The following is a 20,387-nucleotide window of genomic DNA, read 5'->3' on the forward strand; positions in this document are numbered from 1 at the left end:
AAATTCACCCAAATTCAAAAGCTAAATTACATATTACTGCCTTGCAGTGGGGCTAGGGGGATTAGTCAGGCAGGGACAAGCCCAAGCCCGAGCTTATCTGCTTATCTTCTCACACCTCGGGGCACCCTTCAAAGGTTCTTGCAGCACTGCCCTCCGCCTCCCCCATGGTGCCTGTGCCCCTAGCACCTACCCCCCATCACTTGCCCATCACTGTATACCTACACCCCATTGGTGCCTGCCACCCTCTTCTTGATTCCCTCTGCTGCCCAGTTGCCAACATGGCAGCTCTGGCTCCAGCCCTTAGTTGGAGCTGGAGCCCACTGGGCAGGGGCTGGACCAACCATGTGCTCCATGGCCTAGGCTGGAGCAGGGCCAAAGCTGGGCTGAAGCCATGATGGAGGGTAGGCACCAGTGGGGGGAAAAAGGAGGCAGAGGGTGGCAGGGCAGAAATTGCAGTTCGGTCTGCAACTCCAACTCCAAGCCCATGTTGAATGGCAAAAAAACCCTCATTTTGGAGTTAAGTAAATTTGGTAATTTCCACCAAAACATATTTTCAGGTTTGTTTAAGAGAATATCATAGGGCATGTCTCACATAAATGCCTTAGTAAGTCCAAATATATTACAAGTATTATGTCCCCCTTCTCTACTAGGCCTGTTACCTTGCCACAGAAAGAAATCAGGTCAGACTGACCTGACTTATTCGGGACAAATACTACCACTAATAGCTATCACCTTCTTATCTTTTAGGTGCTTGCGAATAGGCTGTTTGCTTACTCTTCCAGCATCTTTCTGGGACATGATCCTGGGCTGACTAGTATGTCATTCCTTGTCTCATCTTTATCATGCTGTTTTTCACACTTCACTATTTCTCCGCTAGTGCTCAGAGTTAATCACTGCATATAAGTGATCTGAACCGCTCCTGAGCCAGCTATTCAGTAGTACTAAGGAACAATTTAGAAACATTTCCAAAATTCAAGCACTCAAAAAAGCTGTAGCATCTCTCTCCACATGCAGTTCATGCCTCCGCCAATCCCTGCTTCCTCAGGAACTGGTTTATCGGCAGCACACACTGATGGACATGCGCGAGGAGTAGTGGTGCTCATTGAAACAGTAGGCCATAAATTTGAATCCCTTTGATGGAAGATCTTTGTGTTGTGTCAATATTTGGGGTCTGGGCCTTTCAGAAGTGTGAAAGGAGGGTACAATGTTAAAGTAGTGCAGCACCTCTTACGTGACCCTCTGTCTCACCTTGCTGTCTACTCAAACACCACCAAGGGATATTTGGCAACTCATGGTTTCTTGACACCGCTCAGGACTTTTTAAAGTTTGGGGACTGGCAGTACAACAATTATTCCATTAGGCCCTTTAAAAAACCCATACTGGACTTCATCGAAAGAAAAAAGGATGCTGAGGCTACATTTCTTTTCATACCAATTGCTGAAGAACAAATACCACAAGATCCACCACACGTAACTGAAAGAGCTGGTGATAGTGAGCAGTAAAACAAAGCACACCTTTAGGCTACTTTAGGGCTGTAGCTCAGGTCCCTGTAGGACATAGGGTGTACTGCATGGACCCTGTCTCCTCTACTCTGCAGGAGTTTCCACTGACTGGTATAAGGGTCTCTTTTGGCCCAAAGAGCTGTGTGCCTTGGTTTCCCTATCTAGACAAGAAAGTAAATAGCCATATGTGCAGGTGTTTGATAAAGTCATGTTATTTACCAAGATCCCTCTCAAAAAACCCCAGAACACCTCCCTGCAATCATCAGCTCCTAACAATGCCCTGAATGGCATAGTATTATTCCTGATAATTAATACTCTGGGGAATGGATTTCACAAACAGCACAAACTCTGGGGAATGGAGCTCACAAACAGCGCACACCATTCTCCTTCAATGCCAAGGCTGTTATGGTCCATCTGGGCCAGCATCAACTGCCCTGAAATCCATCACCAGACCAGGCTGCTCAGCCACAACCTACCCACTTTGTCCAATGCTATCCCCTATTGGCTGTCTTGAGATATGAGGGACATTATAGCACTGCAGCTAGAAGAGGCTTTCAGTGGGTGGAGGGGTGTGGGTAGGAAGGACCAGGTTCCTAATCCCACCTTTTCAAAGAGACTTTAGGCAGTGGGTGCCCCCCCCTGACCCTAGAGGCTATATGGTGGGTGGAAGGATTAACAGTTATTTCTTACAGACCTGAAATGGGTCTTAAGGGCTAGGGACAGAAGTTGCACATAAACCAGTTTAAGTAATCAGAAACTGGTTTAAACCTGTAACAGAACAGAAGTTCAGTGCACATAAACCAGTTTCAAAATGGCTGAAACTGGTTGAAGATGAACCTGGTTGAATGTAGTATCAGACTTAACTGATTTCAGTCAAACCAGTTTATGAAACTTCTGTCCCAGACCCCTTCCTGGTTCAAGTTTAATCACAACCCCCCAGCATGCTTTCCAGCCTTGTGCTGGGTTGTGCTTTCTGCTCCACCAGAGAAGAGCTGGTGGGGGCAGGCAGGAACTACCCCCCATCTGGGGCCAGGGAGGGGGGTTAAACTTCTCTTCCCCCCAGTACAGAGCTACTCTGCCCTGCTAAAATTTACCTCTGGCTGTGACTGTGAATTACAAATCCCAGAGGCACCTGGAAGCAGAAAGAGGAAGTGATGAGCAACCCTGCAGAGTCCCGCTGTTGTGTTCTGGACTGCAAGCCCCAGAGGCCCCAGGGGCAGCAGGGAGAAGAAGTGAACATGCAGCCCATGCTGGCTATGTGCCAGGGAGCCCTGCTATAGCACCACCTGGCTTCTGGCCTGAGCCACTGCAGGCATGTGGCTGCATAGCCTGAATCAAAATGAATGTGTCCACTTGTTTCTCAATTTAGACTAACTTGCAAAGACTGAATCGATCCAGCCTCAGGTTTCTTGACTGCCTGTACTTAGCTAAGGTAAGGACAGTTTGGGAAGTGGAACCTCACAGTTCAAAGCACTCATACTTGTAAACAGAGTCAGATCACAGCATGTGAAGCCTGCTGGAAAGAGAAGCCTGGGGCCCTGGATCTCATCTAGAAGCTGCTGGAGTTGTTCCTGTTCCTCTCTCTTCTAATGAACAGGTGTCATATCATCCTGCCCAACATGTTGCCTGCTGCATGTGGTGAACAGAGCCTATCTGGCACAGGCTGCACCTAGCACGGGGCCATTCTGGAGTGCACGCTACGTGTGACACCCATGCCAGACAAGCCCTGCGCACCAAATCCAGGGCTGGCCCAGATTAGGCCCACAGATGGACCTCCCGTGCCAGATCTAGTGTGCAGGGCCAGGCTGGCATGGATGCCACATAGAACATGTGCTCTGGACCAGCCTCATGGCTATGCACCATGTACCATGAACTGATTGGTCAGATTGGTATGGGCTGTTGGAGTTCTTGCTTTCTTCTGTAGCAGAGAGTATGGCCTTCTACTTATGAAGCTGTAGCATGGATTGTCCCTGATTGGGTGGGTTTTGAACCCATGGTCATTATTGCTAAAAGTCAGATCATCCTCCACCTGAACTTAAACTGAAATCTACTACAGCACTGAAGTTTTCCCATAAAGTTTGTTGTGTGTGATATCCCCTTGCCCGTTTACAAAGAGAATGGAGATTCCCAGAGCTGGACAAAGTTTCTCAAGTTAATCTTTTTTGGGGTTTTTTTGCTCAAAAATTCTGCCTTGGATGACCCAAATTGACGGTTCCTTTAAACTGTTTCATTCTGAGGTTTAACATTTCAGTGTCAAGCCAAGCAATGTGTCTTTAAGGATGTGCACCTCAGCTACTGCTGAATAGGGTTCTGGGTACCTAATTCCCTTTGGCCCCTGTGAATGCTGGCAGGAATCCCAAAGCTGAAGGCAGTTGCAGACCCCCACAAAAAGTGTCTTCCACTAGCCTGGGGAAGCATTTAAATTGATCAGCCAGCCACTAGAGACAGACCAAGAATCATTGGTCTGTCTCTAGTGGCTGGCTGATCATCATACGGTCATATGGCTGATCATCATATGGTCGTGATCCACTGAGCACTCCCAAATCCCAGCATGCCCTAACAGCACTCCCTACATCATGAGGATCTCTCTGTCCCTCACAGGCAGGCCCTGAGCACATGCATCAGGCACTGGACTGCATACGGTTCTTCACAGGTGCCCAAAAGATAAAGGCTGTGGTTTTCAAGGAGTCCTAAGGGACTCTGGCACTACTATGCAAGGAATCGCTCTCTCTCTCTCTGACTGAAATCAAACTGAAATGCAGATCCCCTCCCCAACCTCTGGCTGAGGAGCATGCCCAGCAACAAATAAGTGACACTATCAAACTTTTTAATAACCCCCTCTGCAACTCTTACTGCCACCTGCAACGTGCCCAATGGATTCAAATTTTTTTTTCTCTCCAAGCCAGTTTGCAGTCATCTCCTGCCTCTTTCCCCACACCGTCCCTGCAGTTGATATACCAACCCCATGGACACTGATGGCAGGAGAAGCAAGTCGTTCCATGCTGGGGTCACTGCAGAAGACGTGATTTCCCCAGAACCCCCTTTCTCAGGTTTGCAGGTGAGTAAGAAGCCTCTGACACTGTGGGGCTGGAAAGTGGTAGGGGAAAAGATCATTCCTGATGGAAATGGGGGCACTTGCATGGGCACTTGATACACTGAGGCTGAGAATTTAGCTCATGGTAACTAGGATGGAGCTGAATGGTTGAGGTCGCTATTTAAGCCAGCAGAGGTTGAACTGGTGGTATTGAGGGCAGACGCTGGTAAGGTGCAGCTCAAATACTGGATACTGGCAAATCTGAACCGATGCTAATTAAATAATGGCTCTGTGCACCATCAGTCAGAAACAGCTTTAACTGAAATGCTGTATTTTTAGTAGTGCTTCAAGGCATAAAGCATGATGGAGACTTCCACTATGTCGGGCATTATACCAATGCTGGGCAAGATCATGGTCTTTGTTATGCCAGCCAGGCACTGCCTGGACTTGGACCAAGAGGAGGTCCTATCATGCCAGCCACTGCACTGATCTGCTCTTGGCTGAGATCAAGCTCTCACCTGGAGGTTTAACTCTTCCTCTGCCTGTGAGAATTCAAATCTTCCCATCACTTTTCTAACAAGCATGCTCTGAATACTAGGCTGAAGGCTAGGTGAGGCATTCTCCACTCCTCTCGCAGCAAAGTCAGAATTGATTGAGTATGAGACAGCATGGAAGTGAGTGGGACACTCTGGCCTAATAGTTAGAGCCTTCACTTGTGAAGGTTGATCCCCAGTGTGATCCCATCTTCCAGGACAGCAAACTCATTTTAAACTAAATAGCTATTGATAAAATACATGAGCAGTCCCTGTATCAGGGATCACAATTGAGGACTCCCTTCTCCTTCATGAGTGCCCAGATCCTCCAGGCTACAGCCATACTCATCCTCACTCACTTTGTTATTCCCCTTTCCCTGGAGAAGCTCAAATACCTTTCTGCAACCTGTTCCAGCTGCACCAGGAGGAGTGCAGAGTGACCCACCCAGACTAGCCTGTAGCCTGGTGATAAGGGCCTCTCCCACGAAGTGTGCTTTTGAAAGCCCTCCAGAAGCAGAGAGTTAAACCGGAGTCTCCTACTTTCTATGCTAGTGCAGGGAGCACAAGGTTATTACAACAACAGAAGCAGGGGCAGTGGCAGCACAGTTGCAAAGGAAGTCCCAGCCAAAAGTGCAGCCCTGACCGCCTGCCTCCCTACCTCCCACCTTGCCTCTACCTTGTGGGTCACTTTAATCCACTAATTCTTATTCCTTCCCAAGCTGATACTGCAATGTAGAAATCCTAACTCCAAAGAGCCATCATGGGTGAGTCAGTGGCTTGGAGCTGTGCTGTATTGTCAGTGCCCTCTGCAGTGCTCCCCTCCACCTTGGAGCCTGCTACTCAGCCACATCTCCATTTCCCTCACTGCAGCAGGGCCAGGGTATGGCAGGCAGCTGGGTGGCTGAGAGGGAGGTGGTGGGGGTGCAGGAGGGAAACTGCTAGTATGAAGCCACTATCTGGGTTGCAAGTTCCAGCCTACTCCAGCTAAAGGCTTCTGACCTCCTTACCAGACCACAATCCCCTCCCAAACATGGGAAGGTAGGAGGCTAGGACCCCCTTTTATTGCTTCTAATGTTGTGACCATTTTATCAAAAGACACCTGATTAAGTTGCAGGGCTAGTGTAATGCAGCACCTTGTACTTCAGGCTCAATCGAGACTAGTGTACTGGGAGGGGAAAGGTCCCATACCCTCGTCCCCATCCTCTGAGCTATGCAGTTCCTGTTGGCACAGGCCACATTGGAGCCACATCTTCCCAAAGGGGAAGCCCTTCCTAAAGCCCATCCCCATCACAAAGTTGGAGCAGAACCAGGGCCTCCAAGCAGTATCCTGTCTTTCAACCTGTTCCCAATTCTCTTTCCTCCAGGCCAGAGTGGATGGAGCAGAGTAACAACTCAGTGGTGTCTGAATTTATTTTGCTGGGGCTGTCCCCTTCCCAAGACCTCCAGCTCCTGTTCTTTGTGGCTTTCATCCTCCTCTACATGGCTACTGTACTGGGTAACCTCCTCATCCTTTTGACTATCATCAGCAGCCCCCACCTCCTACACTGCCCCATGTTCTTTCTGCTCTCCCATCTCTCCTTTCTGGACCTGTGCCTTGCCTCCTTTGCCACACCCAGGGCTCTCTTGGGCTTCCTCTCCCATGACAAAGCGATCTCCTTCCAGGGCTGCATGGCCCAGATCTTCTTCCTCCACTTTTTTGGGGGTAGCGAGATGCTGCTGCTCATAGCTATGGCCTACGACTGCTATGTTGCCATCTGCCGGCCTCTCCATTATACCTCTCTCATGAGCCGGCGGCATTGTCTAGGTCTGGTGGTGGTTTCATGGTCTGGTGGATTCCTCCATGCCACCATCCAGCTCACCTTCATGATCAACCTGCCCTTCTGTGGGCCCAACCATGTGGACAGCTTCTTTTGTGACATCCCCTTAGTCATAAAGTTGGCCTGCACACACACAGATGCTCTGGAAATCATGATGGTGGCCAACAGTGGCCTCATGTCCCTGGTGAGCTTCCTAGTCCTGCTGGTCTCCTATGGCTTCATTCTCTCTGCTGTCTGGTCCCGCTCCTCAGCCGAAGGTACCTCCAAGGCTTTCTCCACCTGCTCCTCTCACCTCACAGTGACAGCCCTCTTCTTTGGGCCTTGCCTCTTCATCTACCTGCGCCCCTTCACTCGCTTCCCCATGGACAAGGTGTTGTCTGTTCTCTACACTGCCATCACCCCACTCTTGAATCCCATCATCTATACATTAAGGAACAAGGAGGTGAAGGCAGCAATGAGAAGGCTGTGGACTAAGAGGGGAGTGTAGGTCTCCTCCCAGGTTTCCCTCATTGTGAGAAGAACCCATCATGGGAGGCCTAAACTGAGCTCAATCCCAGGCAGGTTGGGTCTGAAATTGGTAACTTCATGGCTGGTTGTGTCACACACTCAGCATCCAGCCATGTAGCTACAGGCAGGGTGGAGCTGAGCAGAAGAGAGGGACTGTATAGTCCAACACCAAGGGCAACGTGTTTTACTTCCTTTACTTACTCTGAGTGTGTGGTCCAGGATCCAGATAGCAGGTGGGTCAAGAGACAGGGCTCCTGGTTTCCATTCTGATCTCTGCAAAGCAAGCCAAGTCTTGTTGGTTAGAGTTAGGGGACTAGAGAACCAGGACCCCTTTAATTCGTGACTAAGATATGAGGAGGGTAGGGACGTGGACATAGGCAAATGAGAGCCAGGACTCCTGGGTGCTAACACCGGCTCTGCCACAGACACATGAGGTGACACTGCCATTCCCCTTCATGCTCCCTTTGCTTCTTGAAGCCTTTGGGACCTGGGCTGTCTCTCACTATGCTTCTAGTGCTCAGCAGCGTGGAGCATGAACTTTGTTATAACTTGGAGGCTTAAATGTAACGCAGCAGTAATCTCCATACCACAGCCCCCGTCATGAGCTGGACAAAGTGACTGATGTCCAGAGGCTATTTTAGTGGGGTGGTTACCATTGGGATTTTCTAAGGGGCCTCTGCAATTTAAGCATTCAAATCTCCACCATAGAGACACTAATTATTGAAACACTTTGCACTGGACATTGGGACCTGTAAGCACTAATGTACTACAAATAACCAATGTATAGGAAGCAAAAGCAATGTCAAGATATTTGCCTAATAAATACCTCAATGAAAGTTGTTTCCAGCTTCCTAGTCTTTCATAGACTCTTTTGAAATAGGGGAAATGGGAATTTCTAAGGTGAAAAAAAATGAAAGTCCTGACTTATAAATAAACTTCCCTTCACCCATACATTTTTGGACACAATTTTGTCAAGGGATATGAATTAGGTCATTAAGAGTCTCTCCTTTCCACTTTCTGTTTAAGGCAACTGTGTTCTCCCTATCTAGTCCCACATTATTCCATTGTTTCAAAAGGAAAATATAGTCTTTCACTTAAAAAGTTTATATAGTACAGAGGAATGGGCACCCATATCCAGTCTACTGATGGACATATCTAATATGCAGTATTCACCTGTGTCCCTACACAGGTTTCAGACTCTTCCACCCACCATTAACAAACAAAGCCCTTTGGGGCTGGGGGTACAAGATGATTTAGACTCTGAACCCCATTTCCATTATGGATGCCTCCTTGGTTGACATACTGGCACTGAACTAGGGACACTCCAGAGTGAAAAGGCTGAAGGGCAGATGCACAAAGGAGCTTAGGGATTACAATGCACCATGCTGTAAGTACAAGCCACCCAGGGAAAACACATCATTTGGAGGATGCTCTCCCACCCTCCTGCTGAAGCAGTCAAACTTTCCTCTGAGTAATTAAATATGCATGAGAAGTTATTCCATTGCTCCTGAATAACTGAACGCTTTTGCAGAGCAAGACAGAGATGGAGTTTGAGTATGACTCCACAACCTAGGGGGTTAAGTCTAAGAGCTAGAAAAAAAGAGATCTAGAGTCTAACCCCAGCTCCACTGAATACTTAGAATAAAGCATGCAAGGCTTTTTGGGTAGAGGCGATATCTTTTATTAGACCAACTAAATAGTTAGAAAAGAAGTTAAAGGTGGGTCTTACCAGGCCCATACCTCCTCAGAAAGGAATTCTTTGCTGGTTACAAATCAAAACCAAATGGATATATTTTCTGATATTCCGTTACCCTAAAATTACCCTAAAAAGTCAGGATATCTATCTCCCCCATATATGGTTCCCTCACCTGGCCAATATCTCCACCTCATTTAGATAATATGTCCTCAAGATGCTGCTTGGTTCCCGGCCATTCCTGCATCTCATAATATTATCTTTCCCCCAAAAGTGATGCTCTTTGTCCTAAGTCTCCTCATAGCTGACTTCACCTCCTTGTTCCTCAGTGTATAGATCAAGGGGTTGAGCATGGGGGTAATGATGTTATAGAGAACTGAAACCAGCTTGTCTACTGAAAAGATGGAAAAGGGCCGGGCATAGATGAAGATGCAGGGCCCAAAGAACAAAGTTACCACGGTCAGGTGTGAAGCACAGGTGGAAAGTGCCTTGCGACGCCCTTCAGGGGAGTGCATCTTTATCAGGATGGTTGTGTAGGAGGTCAACAGGATGATGAAGCAGCTGGTGGAGATCAGCCCACTGTTGGAGACCATGAGCAGTTCCACCACATAGGTGTCAGTGCAGGCCAGCTTGATCACTGGTGGGACATCACAAAAGAAATTATCCACATGATTAGGCCCACAAAAAGGTAGATGCATGGTGAGTATGGTCTGGACTGTGGAATGGATCAAACCTCCCATCCAGGAGGCCACCACTAGGCAGATACAAAGGTACCTGTTCATGATGCTGGGGTAATGGAGGGGCTTGCAAATGGCTACATAGCGGTCATAGGCCATAACAGTGAGTAGGAACATCTCAGCTGCCCCCACAAAGTGGAGAAAAAAGAGTTGGGCCATGCAGGCATCATAGGAAATACTCCTTCTTTCAGACAGGAAGTCCATGAGCATCTTGGGGGCAGTAACTGTTGAGTAGCACAGGTCCAGAAAGGAGAGATTGCCCAGCAGGAAGTACATGGGTGTACGGAGGTGGGAATCAGCATTCACTGTCACCATGATGGCAAAGTTGCCTACCAGTGTAGAAATGTAAACCAAGAGGAAGACAAAAAAAAGAGCAGCCTGGGACTGTGGAGTTGGAGATATGGTGGCCAGGAGGAACTCAGTCACCCTAGTTTGGTTTCCCCACAGCTGCTCCATGTGGCCTTAGGCAACTGGGTGGGAATGACCTGGAAGAAAAAAGGTGAAATGAGAAATAAAGGGAAGAATCGTGTGGCCTTGGCTAAGGCTTGGCTCATGAGTTGCTCCCACTGGAATCAACGGGCATGGTTCTGAGACCTTTACTGAGACTTTACTTCGTTACTGAAACCAATGGACAACAACCTGAATTGCTTACTCAAACCATATCTATTTTTCCCCCATTACAGCCCACACCAGCCTGAGAAGTCACAAGAATGACGAACTGGGAATTCTCCTTGTCAAGAAGAAATGTGATATAATTAGCATGGCCAAAACCTAGTGGGGGAATTCACGGGGCTGAACTGTTAGATGGACAAAGAGCCATAATTCCACTATCAGGGAAGAGTATAACTTTGGATAAATGTCTGTCACGCTTGAATGGTGAAATGATGACAAGAGTAGATATTTTATAAGGGAGACTAAAGACATCAAGTAAACCCCATGGTCAACAAGACTGAACCTAATAAGAAGGACATCCTAGTAATAGGGTTGGCCCTTTACTAGGGATAGATGATAACATTGTTAGCAACAATAATGCAAAACAGACAGAAGTGTGGAGCACACATTTCTGTTTTGCATGTGGTAAGAAGCAGCTATCTTATATCACATGAGAATGATAAAAGACTTGAATGAGGGCAGGGGTGAATCTAAAATCTTACTCTTTTCCTGCCTTTGGATGCCTGATTAGAAACTGCATGGAGACCCCCAATGTTGTATTTGAAAACCTAGAATGTTTCATGCTTTTTTTCTTTTAATATAGGCAGAATAACTCCTGTCAAACCCTTAAATCTCATGCCTTGTGGCTAGCAGGATCAACTGAGACCCAAGAATAATGCCCCGTTCCACCCTAGGGGGATTCAGATTCCCACCCCTCGTTTCCCAGAAGGGTGCTCTAACCAGCAGGCTGCAGGATTTCTTACTTCTTCACAGCTGTTAATACACTAAGCTTCACAGCTTCCCTTCCGCAATCAGGGAGAGATCCCAAGTATCCTGGCCCTGAGCCCTTATTCCTACACAAACCCCCTTGGGGTCCCTAGTTCCTCATGGGGCAGTGAGCAGGGGTGCCTACGAGGGAGCTAGCATGATCCCCCTCCCAGGCTCTCTCTGACTTGGTGCCAGCTATAGAGAGGTGCCCCAGAGCTGGCCTAGGTGTAGCAGAGCCCCAGGAGCATCTCTGCCAGTGTTGGGTCCACTTGGGACAGTGGCTCCAGCGGGCATGATCCTCTTTCCGACCGCTGCTCCCTGCCCATCACTCCATCCAGCGTCCCTCACTACCTCCAGAGCTCCAGCTGCACCTCTTCCCCACCTGCAACGTCTGAGGGTGATGCCGGTTGCCTCCTCTCTTCTAAACCCTGGATCCACCCGGGGCACAAGCATCCGGTTTCCTCCCAGAGCTGAGACTAGAGCTCACAAATCCTAGCTCTCACCTCCTCCTATTCTAACCCAGCCCTTTACTGTGCTAGCTCTGTAATAAATACATTTGAAAAGGGAATAAGCACTGAGCTTTCTCCTTCCTGCCAGGGGATGAGAGTCTGATGCACTTGGAACAAAGCTCAATGGATGAAGGAGCTGCTTGTGAAGAATCCCATTCCTTACCTGAATCACAGCTGAACAGGTGATGATATTTTGAAGGCAGTCATCTAGGAACATGAAAGAGAAAAAAAGTCCTGTGGAATCAGGAAAGAAAAACTAGTTATAGCCACCTGCTTTCTTGCGGGATAGTTTTTCATGAAAGTGGATCCCAAACTCTTTGGACTAACGACAAGTCAGTACCACCCCACCTGACCAGGTTCAGCCCTACCTGAAATACTTTCCTCAATTTTGGGCACCATATTTTTAAGCAGGATGAAGAGAAATTGAAAAGGAGCCAGAGGTAGTCATAAGGATGAGAAAAGGTTTGGGAAGAAGCTGCAAGTAATGTTTGAAGGACTGAGGTATCTTTAGCCTGGAGAAAAGGAGATTATAGAGGAGCATGATAATGGTTTTTCAAATATTTGAAAGTCTCCCATAAAGCAGAGAGGGGAAATAGGATCATTTCCCCTTGCCACAGAGGACAGCAAAGCAAATCTCCATCAAATCTTAAGAAAAATTCCTAACCGTACAAGCAGTAAGACCATGAAACAACCAGCTGAGGGATGCTGTCGAATCTCCTTCTCTGTGGGTCTGCAAGGAGACGCTCTGTGATATCTAGGAGCAGGGAATCATGCACGTCTGCAGGGGGTTGGACCAGATCCCTGAGGATTACTATGTGCCCCTCTCATCAAACATTTAATGAACTGTGTGAGGGAGAGAGAGTTTTATCCTCAGACTGGTCATTATGGCCTTGCAGTCCATCACTGGTTTGTGTAGTCACTGGTGTAACTGGCAGCTCTTCTTGTCTTAACTGCTTTCACGCAGAGAGGGACTTCAGCCATGGCTATTCGAATCCTCTGCAGATTTCCAGTCTCTTTCATCAGAGGACCTGGAGATTTTCAAAATCCTAATGAGCCCCTACCTTTTCCATGACACTTTTCATCTGTAAATACCTGGGCACTTTATGAAGTGGGTCAGTATGCTTATCCCCATTGCACAAATGGGGAAGCTAAAGCACGCCGAGGGAAACGCACATGCCCAAAGCATCTCTGCTTGGCCCATTGGACAATACTGCTCAGCAGGGCGGTACGAAATTTCACCGGCTGTTTCATTTCATGCTCAAAACAGCGAAACTGGAATGAAACAAAGGGCTTTGAAACAGCCTCGAAACGAAACTAGGGCAGTCAAAACATTTCGAAACTCAAGCTGGGCTCGCCTGCAGGCAAACAGAAAGTACAGAAAGGGAAAAGGGGGAAGGACTCCTCTCATATTGACTGTGTAGCTGGCCAGTGACTGTGATCCTTCCCCAAGGTCCCTGCCAATCCCAGTGCTCTGGGGGAGGGACGGAAAACTGCATAAAAGGCAGCATTGTTTGAACTGCCCTGCTTTCTGTCACCCATGTCATGAGTTTTGCTTGCCAGCAGCCTGAGGTGCAGTTTTTCAGACTCCCCCTGCACCCATCTCCTTGAAATCTTGCAGGCTTTGTGGCCTCAGCAGGGGATAACACACCTGCATGTTTCATCTGAATCAGGCAAGAACTGACAACGTTGTAGGCTTGAATGATCCATAGTACCTTCTCCTTGTGTTATAAATTTTTTTCTTGGCTCAACTTTAAATTTTCTGCCTTCTGTCCAAAGTTCTCTTGACTTGGAGCTACAAATAGACAAGCCTAAAATATCTGTATGCATAATCTAAAAGGCAGCAAATTCCAGCCTGCTAAAATGAGAATACTTTTTCACTGAATTAGACCTGGGGCACTCATTCGAATGCTGGATTTTGGAGGCAAAGCAGTTAAAGTGCTTTGTTTCAGCTCCAGAGATAATAGAAAAGTAGGACTGGAAGGGACCTCACAAAGTCATCTAGTCCAGTGCCTTGCTCAAGGCAGTATCAGCCATGACTATACCATGCCAGTCAAACATCTGTCTAACCTGCTCATGAATACTTCCAAGGATGGAGACTCCACAGTTTCCCTAGATAGCCTGTTCCACTGCTTGACCAACCCAGTCAGGAAGCTTCTCTTAATCTCCTATCTAAATTTCCCCTGCTGAAAGTTGAGGTCATTGCTCCTAGTTCTGTCCCCTACGGCCACAGAGAGAAGCCCATCTCCATCTTTTCTATAATCACCTTTTAGGTATTTGAGGAGTGTTATCAAATCCCCCTTCAGTTTTCTCTTTTCCAAACTAAATAACCCTAACTCTTTCAGCCTTTCCTTAAAAGTCTTTCCTCCCAGGGCCTACATCATTTTTGTTGCTCTATGCTGGTTTCTTTCTAAACCATCCATATCCTTCTTGACGTACAGGCCAAAAACTGGACACACTACTACAGGTGAGACCTCCCCAGTGCTGAACAGAGTAGAAGAGTCACTGCCCTTGAATTGCAAGTGACACTGCTAATAAAACAATCCAGGATGCTGTTGGTTTCTTTTGCAACCAGAGCACCCTGTTTGCTCATATTCAGTTTATGATCTACAGTAACCAGTTGGTCCTTCTCTGCAGTACTTCACCCTATGCAGTCATTCCCTAATCTATATTTGTGCATGCCATTATTCTGTCCCAAGTGCAGTACTTTGCACTTGTCCTTGCTAATTCTCATCTGCTTGATTGTGGACCATTTCTCCAGTCTATCCAGGTTATTCTGGATCCAAGCCCTACTTTCCAGAGAGTCCATAACTCCACCCAACTTGGTATTGTATACACATTTGCTAAGCATGAACTCAATCTCGTAGTCCAAATTAGTAGTGAAAATATTAAACAATACTGGATCCCGCACAGACCCCTGGGAAACCCCACTTGAAACCTCCCTCCAAATATACAGTGAACCATTCATGACTACTCGTTGAGCACAATGATCCAACCAATTATGTGTCCACCTTACAGTATTTCCATCTAGTCTGTATTTTCTTAGCTTGTAGTTGTTAATGAAAATGTCATGGGAGAAAGTGTCAAAAGCTTTGCTGAGGTCGAGGTATGTATCAGAGCCGCTACTCGCCCTGCATCCACAGAGCCTGTCACCTTATCATAGAAGGAAGTCAGGTTGGTCAGACATGACTTGCTCTTGGTGAAGCTATGTTGGCTGTTCCTGACCACCTGGTGAGTTTGAGTGAGCCTGAGTCCCACATTAGAATCAACTCAGTGGTACATGAGTATATTCAATCTAGAGAATAAAAGGTGGGTAGATGTGATGCTAAACACTTCAGTCCCTTGTGCACATTACCTACAGAACCTGGTGTGTTTGTCCAGTGGCCTGCTACACTTGGGCAGACGCTGGACTCACTGAGACTGAGAACACAGCAAGATGATGCATTTACAGAGACTTGGAAAGACAGACAGAGACACACGAACACCAACAGCAGCACATTCTGCACAGAACAATCAGTCCTTCTCCAACCTCACAATCTTTATGTTCAAAAGGAAATTACCAAAAATCTCCAGAAAATGGGTTTGGGAACAGAAATTCATAACTCTACTGAATAATTAAAAAATCTGGACTTTATATAAACAGTGGTTTTATGTCCTATTACAACCTATAAATATGGCCAAAAATCTCCCTGCACTTCACAGGTAATAACTAGCACTAACACTAGATTGCATATTTTTCTGCTCTTCTTTTATCTCATAAAGGCTCCTGTTAATACCTTTTCACTCCTAGTTCACAGTCCTCCTTCATCCCTTCAAGCAGACTGTTTGAATTTGCATGGAGTCTTTTTTCTGATATTAGCTCATCCTCTCTCTCAGACCTAAAAAAGGGCATTTGAGGCTTGAAAGCTTGTCCAACAGCACTCCCAACTACACAGTTGGTCCAATAAGAGATAGCACAAAAAATCCTTGCCCCTCAGACATTTTCTTGACTATCACAGATACAACAACACTTCAACCCTGCTACATCAAGAAGATCCTACTTCTCATTATAAAAGTTGACAAAAATGTTGTCACTGCAGACGTGTCCTGTTCATATGCTCTTCCTCTAAATCACATACTATCACTGTCAGAGACAAGACACTGAAGTAGATGGACCTTTCATTTATCATATGGCACTGCTGTCATATTCTGTCATGTTTCTCCCCTTCCTCTGAAGCATCTGAGGCTACCCACGATCAGCAGTGCATGCCTGGACTTGGTGGATTTTTGGTTTGATTCAGTATCACCATACTTGTATTTAGATTAGTTACATTTGATAGCCCATTGTACCTTTGTACCTGCCCAATACACCCCCACCTATTCATCACCTGTCTAAATAGAACCATTTTTCTCATTTCCTCTTCATAACAAGTCTAGGGAAACTTAGGGAGCTGAGGTTTAAGGCTCCCAGTTTCTCTTTCTAGTTCAAGCATTACAGAGGGTTAGGGCATGGGGCATATGAATTATGTCACTCGGATTCTGTCTTTAGCTCTCAGAAAGAAGTGGGGGCTGTTGATTTGAAGCAACGTGAGCTGTGAATCAGGACCCCTGGGTTCTGTCTTTGGCTCTGGGATGGAGCTATAGGGTTAGAACAATGAGGCAAGAAAGTCTGGACTACTCAGACTTTTTAAGTAAGTGCAGACTTAAAGCAAGGAAAGGGAAGAGTCAAGACCCTAAATTCTGTTACTAGTACAAGAAATACAGTCTGAGAGATAAAAACTCTTGGGGTGGTGGGGTGGGGCACTCAGCTTCAGATATATCCTGTTACTGATATTGAAAAATGGAAACCATGGACTCATGTTTCTGGAGATGAACCTAGCAACAAATAATTGTTCCTTTTAATGGGTTTATCATTTACTCACCTCCCATGAAATAATGAAGAGAAGACCCGTGATGATCTTGAGGCATTGGCCATTGGTCTGTGTCTTCATCCCTTGCTTCTGATGATATATAAACTCATGTTAGGATCAGTGAATGATTTCATTATGTGGGACATAGCGACAGAATATTGCTACAGTGGGGCTTTCAGCCAGGTGCAGCTGGAAGTGCGGTTTCAGAGGGAATTAATAACAAGTGACAAACTAAACTGATTTTACTTCAGAGGCCCAAGGCCAACAAACTCTTCAATGTTGAGGCAGGAAGTATCTGGAGTCAAATGGTGGAAATCTGAAACATTTAGGGTTGGATCCAGGGCAGGACTTTGGTGCCTAAAAGACACACTGGAGCACTGGAGTGCCTGACTTCTAAGCACCTGATCCATCTGGCAGGGTTCCCAGGCCTGTTCTGAGCTTCCTATACAGTACATGGGGAAAGTCAGGTGCCTATACAGTACATGGGGAAAATAAGGTGCTTCTGAATGGGATCCAAAGCAGGCAGTGTGCTGAGGAAAAAAAGCAGGTATACACTTATGTCTGAACACCAGCCCCTCTTTGGGGCCTTGGCACCTCCATCCACCCAGAGATCACAGTTCATGTTGCTCTCCTGAGAGCCGGCACCTGCAGTCATATTCTCAAAAAGGCCACAAAGCTACTTCATGAAGTACCTTAGTGGGCAGAGTGCTGGTCAATGAAGTGGGAAATGGGTGCTCGGCCCTCCTTTGCGTGATGGGATTCAAGCCCGTATTTCCCAAAAGACTACTCCAAGCACTGGGCTCCAGGCTATTTGGAGCAGTGGGGCATTCTCTTGAGCCTGGGTCATGATGCAAAACAGAATGGAAGATAGATTCAGGTACAGGAAGGCTCTCAAACCTGTGGGTCATATATGGTCTGCAAAGAGTTAATTAGCAGTCCCTGGGCTCCCAGCCAGTGGCTATTCTCCCTACTGCTCCAGCTGCAGGAGAAGCCAGGGGCTCCAAGCTCCCCCTCCTGCTCCCACCCCATGGGGTGGTATGGTGTGCTGCAGCTCACAGGGTTGGCCATGCCTGTGGCCAGGGACATTGAGGGTTGGGGCTGGGGCAGCTACACAATACAATGCAGTGGGGAGAAAGGGGGCGTTTCAGCTCTGGGACCCATGGTTTGCAATGGTACACTCACCAGTGGTGTGGCCCATGCAGCATGTGGCCCAGGGCCACTTATAAGCTGGACAGCCCTGAGCTAGAGGAAGAGCATAAGAGGGACCCTGGCTCTCTGGCTGTAATAAATGAACAGACAGAGAGCTGCCTTTTATGGACTGCCTATAGCCTGGACAGGAGCCACATGAGGCTCATAAGCCACATTTTTTCTACCCCTGGCCTGATGCTTACAGGACATTTCCTCAAAGGAACAGAGGTGGATTCAGATTCCCTCGGGAAGAAGAGTCCTGGGCTCCTGCATTTCCTGACTGTTCTAGAGGGGGAAGGAGGGGCACAGCCTTCTCCTTGGACTGTGTCCTGGGTAGCCCACTGTGAAAGGATCAAGCACCACAGGCATAGGACTGTCTAGTTTGTCATTCCCCAAGGGTCTTGGGGTCGAGGCTGTACAGTGCTGAGCTGTCAAAAATGAGGTTGTTCTGGGCATGTCCAGCAGCAGTCCCCAGGCACCTAAGGAATTCCACTGATGAAACCAGGCACCTATAGACTTTAGCCACCTCTAGGTTATGTAGCAACTGAGTGGGGATGTAAAGCTTTAAAATTTTCATTTTGGAACTGACACTGGATATTAGACAGCATTTAGGTGCCTAAATCTTTCTGCGCAGCTGCCATGAATATATATAAATATGTTCAACATTTGGCTCATAAAAAGTGTGTGTGTGTGTAACACCCACACATTTGGTCATTGTATATTGATGTGGGCAGGATGGCAGCACATGGAAAGCTGGCTGGGGCCTGTATCTGGGCAAAATATGTAAAGCCCTCTGGCCTCCTTGGGCAGAGGATGCAGGGGATTCTTTAGGGGGATTGGTTGGGAGAAAGACTGCAGTATAGTGCTCCCTGACCAGACAAGGCCAGGGTGTTGTCATGCAAAAGGGATGTAAGGTGAGCTAGGCTGGTTTGATGGGGTGGGGAAGAAGTTGCTACCAGCTGCTGAAGAGTGATGTTTCCTCTAAGGGAGAAGGAGTTGCAGATAGCAGACAGGAAAACCCAGGTAGAGGGGAGAGAGAAGAAGAATTGTTTTAGTGTCTAGGAACTCCTCTCTTCTCCTTTTCTTTCCTCTTTTTCTTTTGAAGGTTTAAGGGATTAATATTGGGGAAAAGAGAATTTGTTTTTGGGTTTTCTGACCAGGAGTTAGGCCTAGCAGTTTAAACAGGGTTGAAACCTGGGAGTTTCTAATGCTGCCGGTTTGCAGGATCAAGGTTGAGGTTTGCAACTTTCTGCTCCCATGGAGCTGTGACCCAAACTACCTGCGGCCCAGGCCTACCTGGTCTTTCCCCTTGTTTCTTTGATAGTCCTTTGCTCTAGTCAAACCATATGAGCCGTTAATCAACCTGGCTCCTTTGGAGATTTTCCTGCAGTTTGTTTCAGCAGGTCATATAAACCAGCCCAGAAGTTTTGGGATGCGTGCATGCTGTCTGGCTCCACAGTCACTTCCCACTCTCACATACAGCCTCTCCAGGGGAGCAAAGATTGGCATGCTACCATTCCTGCAAGAGCAACGAGGGGCTCCTTGCTCCACAGAAGGTCCCACAATCTCTAGCAGCTTCCCCTGGCACAGCGCAACCTACAGACTGTGTCTTGTAGTTAGTACTGGTTTATATTGCATTTGATTATATAACCGTTCTGATACCTGGATTTGCATCTGTTTTCTGTAATAAATCTCTTGTGTTTACACTGCTTGTGAGGAGGGTTTTTTTTGTTTATGTCAGACACCCTAGTAATTGATTTAGTGTTCCCAGATTTCTGGATGGGGGCTCGAGCCATGGGTTATAATTTATGAGGTACCCCAAAATGTGAACCTGGCCCTTGTGCTGCCGACTAGTGCCTATATATGAGTGTGTGTGTGTGTGTGTGTGTGCAGGGGGGGTGCGGTATATATGTATGTATATTTGGGGTTTTAGCTAAAAAGATTTTTCTTTTTTTCTCTTCAAACGTTTTTGGGGGGACGGGGGGAGAGGGTGCAGGCAATTGGTTTTTGAGTGATTTCACTGAAAAATATTATTTATAGTTTTTCACTGCAAGTCTCTTATAATTCTATTGTTATAGGTTTCCCTTGCTTTATGTGGATTCTTTATGTGCAAATTCGCTCTTATGCGATGACCATTTTTATACCAAAAATTCATTATATGTGAGGTAAATCAATTCTCATGCAATTGGTGTGTTGGAAGCCCGCCGTCAGCTGCTTTGTGCAGTGAATTGTGGGAGTGATGTGCACCAAAATACAGTCTCCTATGTGAATCTGTGTTCCTCACTCGTTATCTGTGGCACGTGTTTCTGTAGTTCCCAGCCCCAAGGGAGATCTGTGTTTGGGGACTTTTTCTGTGAAAAGGTCTGGTATTTGCTGTTTGGGATATAAAGTAGTCCAATAATACAATGTTTAATTAGGTCCTAATTAACTTCATTTAAAGGACATCATTGCAATACGCTTGTGTCCACCAGAAAGGAGCCTTGGTCCATGGGTAAGCTTCTAGATACTACTGATTTAATATAATAAATAAAAATATCATACTTTAGAACCCCATGAGAAAGT

General features: G+C 46.8%; 2 protein-coding genes across 2 annotated transcripts; one reads left to right on the forward strand and one right to left on the reverse strand.

Annotated features, from left to right (window-relative positions):
* Positions 1 to 6,443: 6,443 nt before the first annotated feature.
* Positions 6,444 to 7,373, forward strand: LOC149861819 (olfactory receptor 4K3-like). Its single transcript, XM_090052910.1, has one exon. It carries the CDS (start codon positions 6,444 to 6,446, stop codon positions 7,371 to 7,373), a length of 930 nt encoding a protein of 309 aa, XP_089909036.1.
* Positions 7,374 to 9,334: 1,961 nt separating this feature from the next.
* Positions 9,335 to 10,279, reverse strand: LOC149861820 (olfactory receptor 4Q2-like). Its single transcript, XM_090052909.1, has one exon. It carries the CDS (start codon positions 10,277 to 10,279, stop codon positions 9,335 to 9,337), a length of 945 nt encoding a protein of 314 aa, XP_089909035.1.
* Positions 10,280 to 20,387: the final 10,108 nt, after the last annotated feature.

The sequence above is a fragment of the Crocodylus siamensis genome, chromosome 6 (genome assembly GCF_052110815.1).
Source record: "Crocodylus siamensis isolate JL-2025a chromosome 6, ASM5211081v1, whole genome shotgun sequence".
Classification (NCBI taxonomy): domain Eukaryota; kingdom Metazoa; phylum Chordata; order Crocodylia; family Crocodylidae; genus Crocodylus; species Crocodylus siamensis.

Excerpts from the sequence above, each read along its gene's own strand:
- LOC149861819 (XM_090052910.1), top strand. The coding sequence starts at position 6,444 with ATGGAGCAGAGTAACAACTCAGTGGTGTCTGAATTTATTTTGCTGGGG.
- LOC149861820 (XM_090052909.1), bottom strand. The coding sequence starts at position 10,279 with ATGGAGCAGCTGTGGGGAAACCAAACTAGGGTGACTGAGTTCCTCCTG.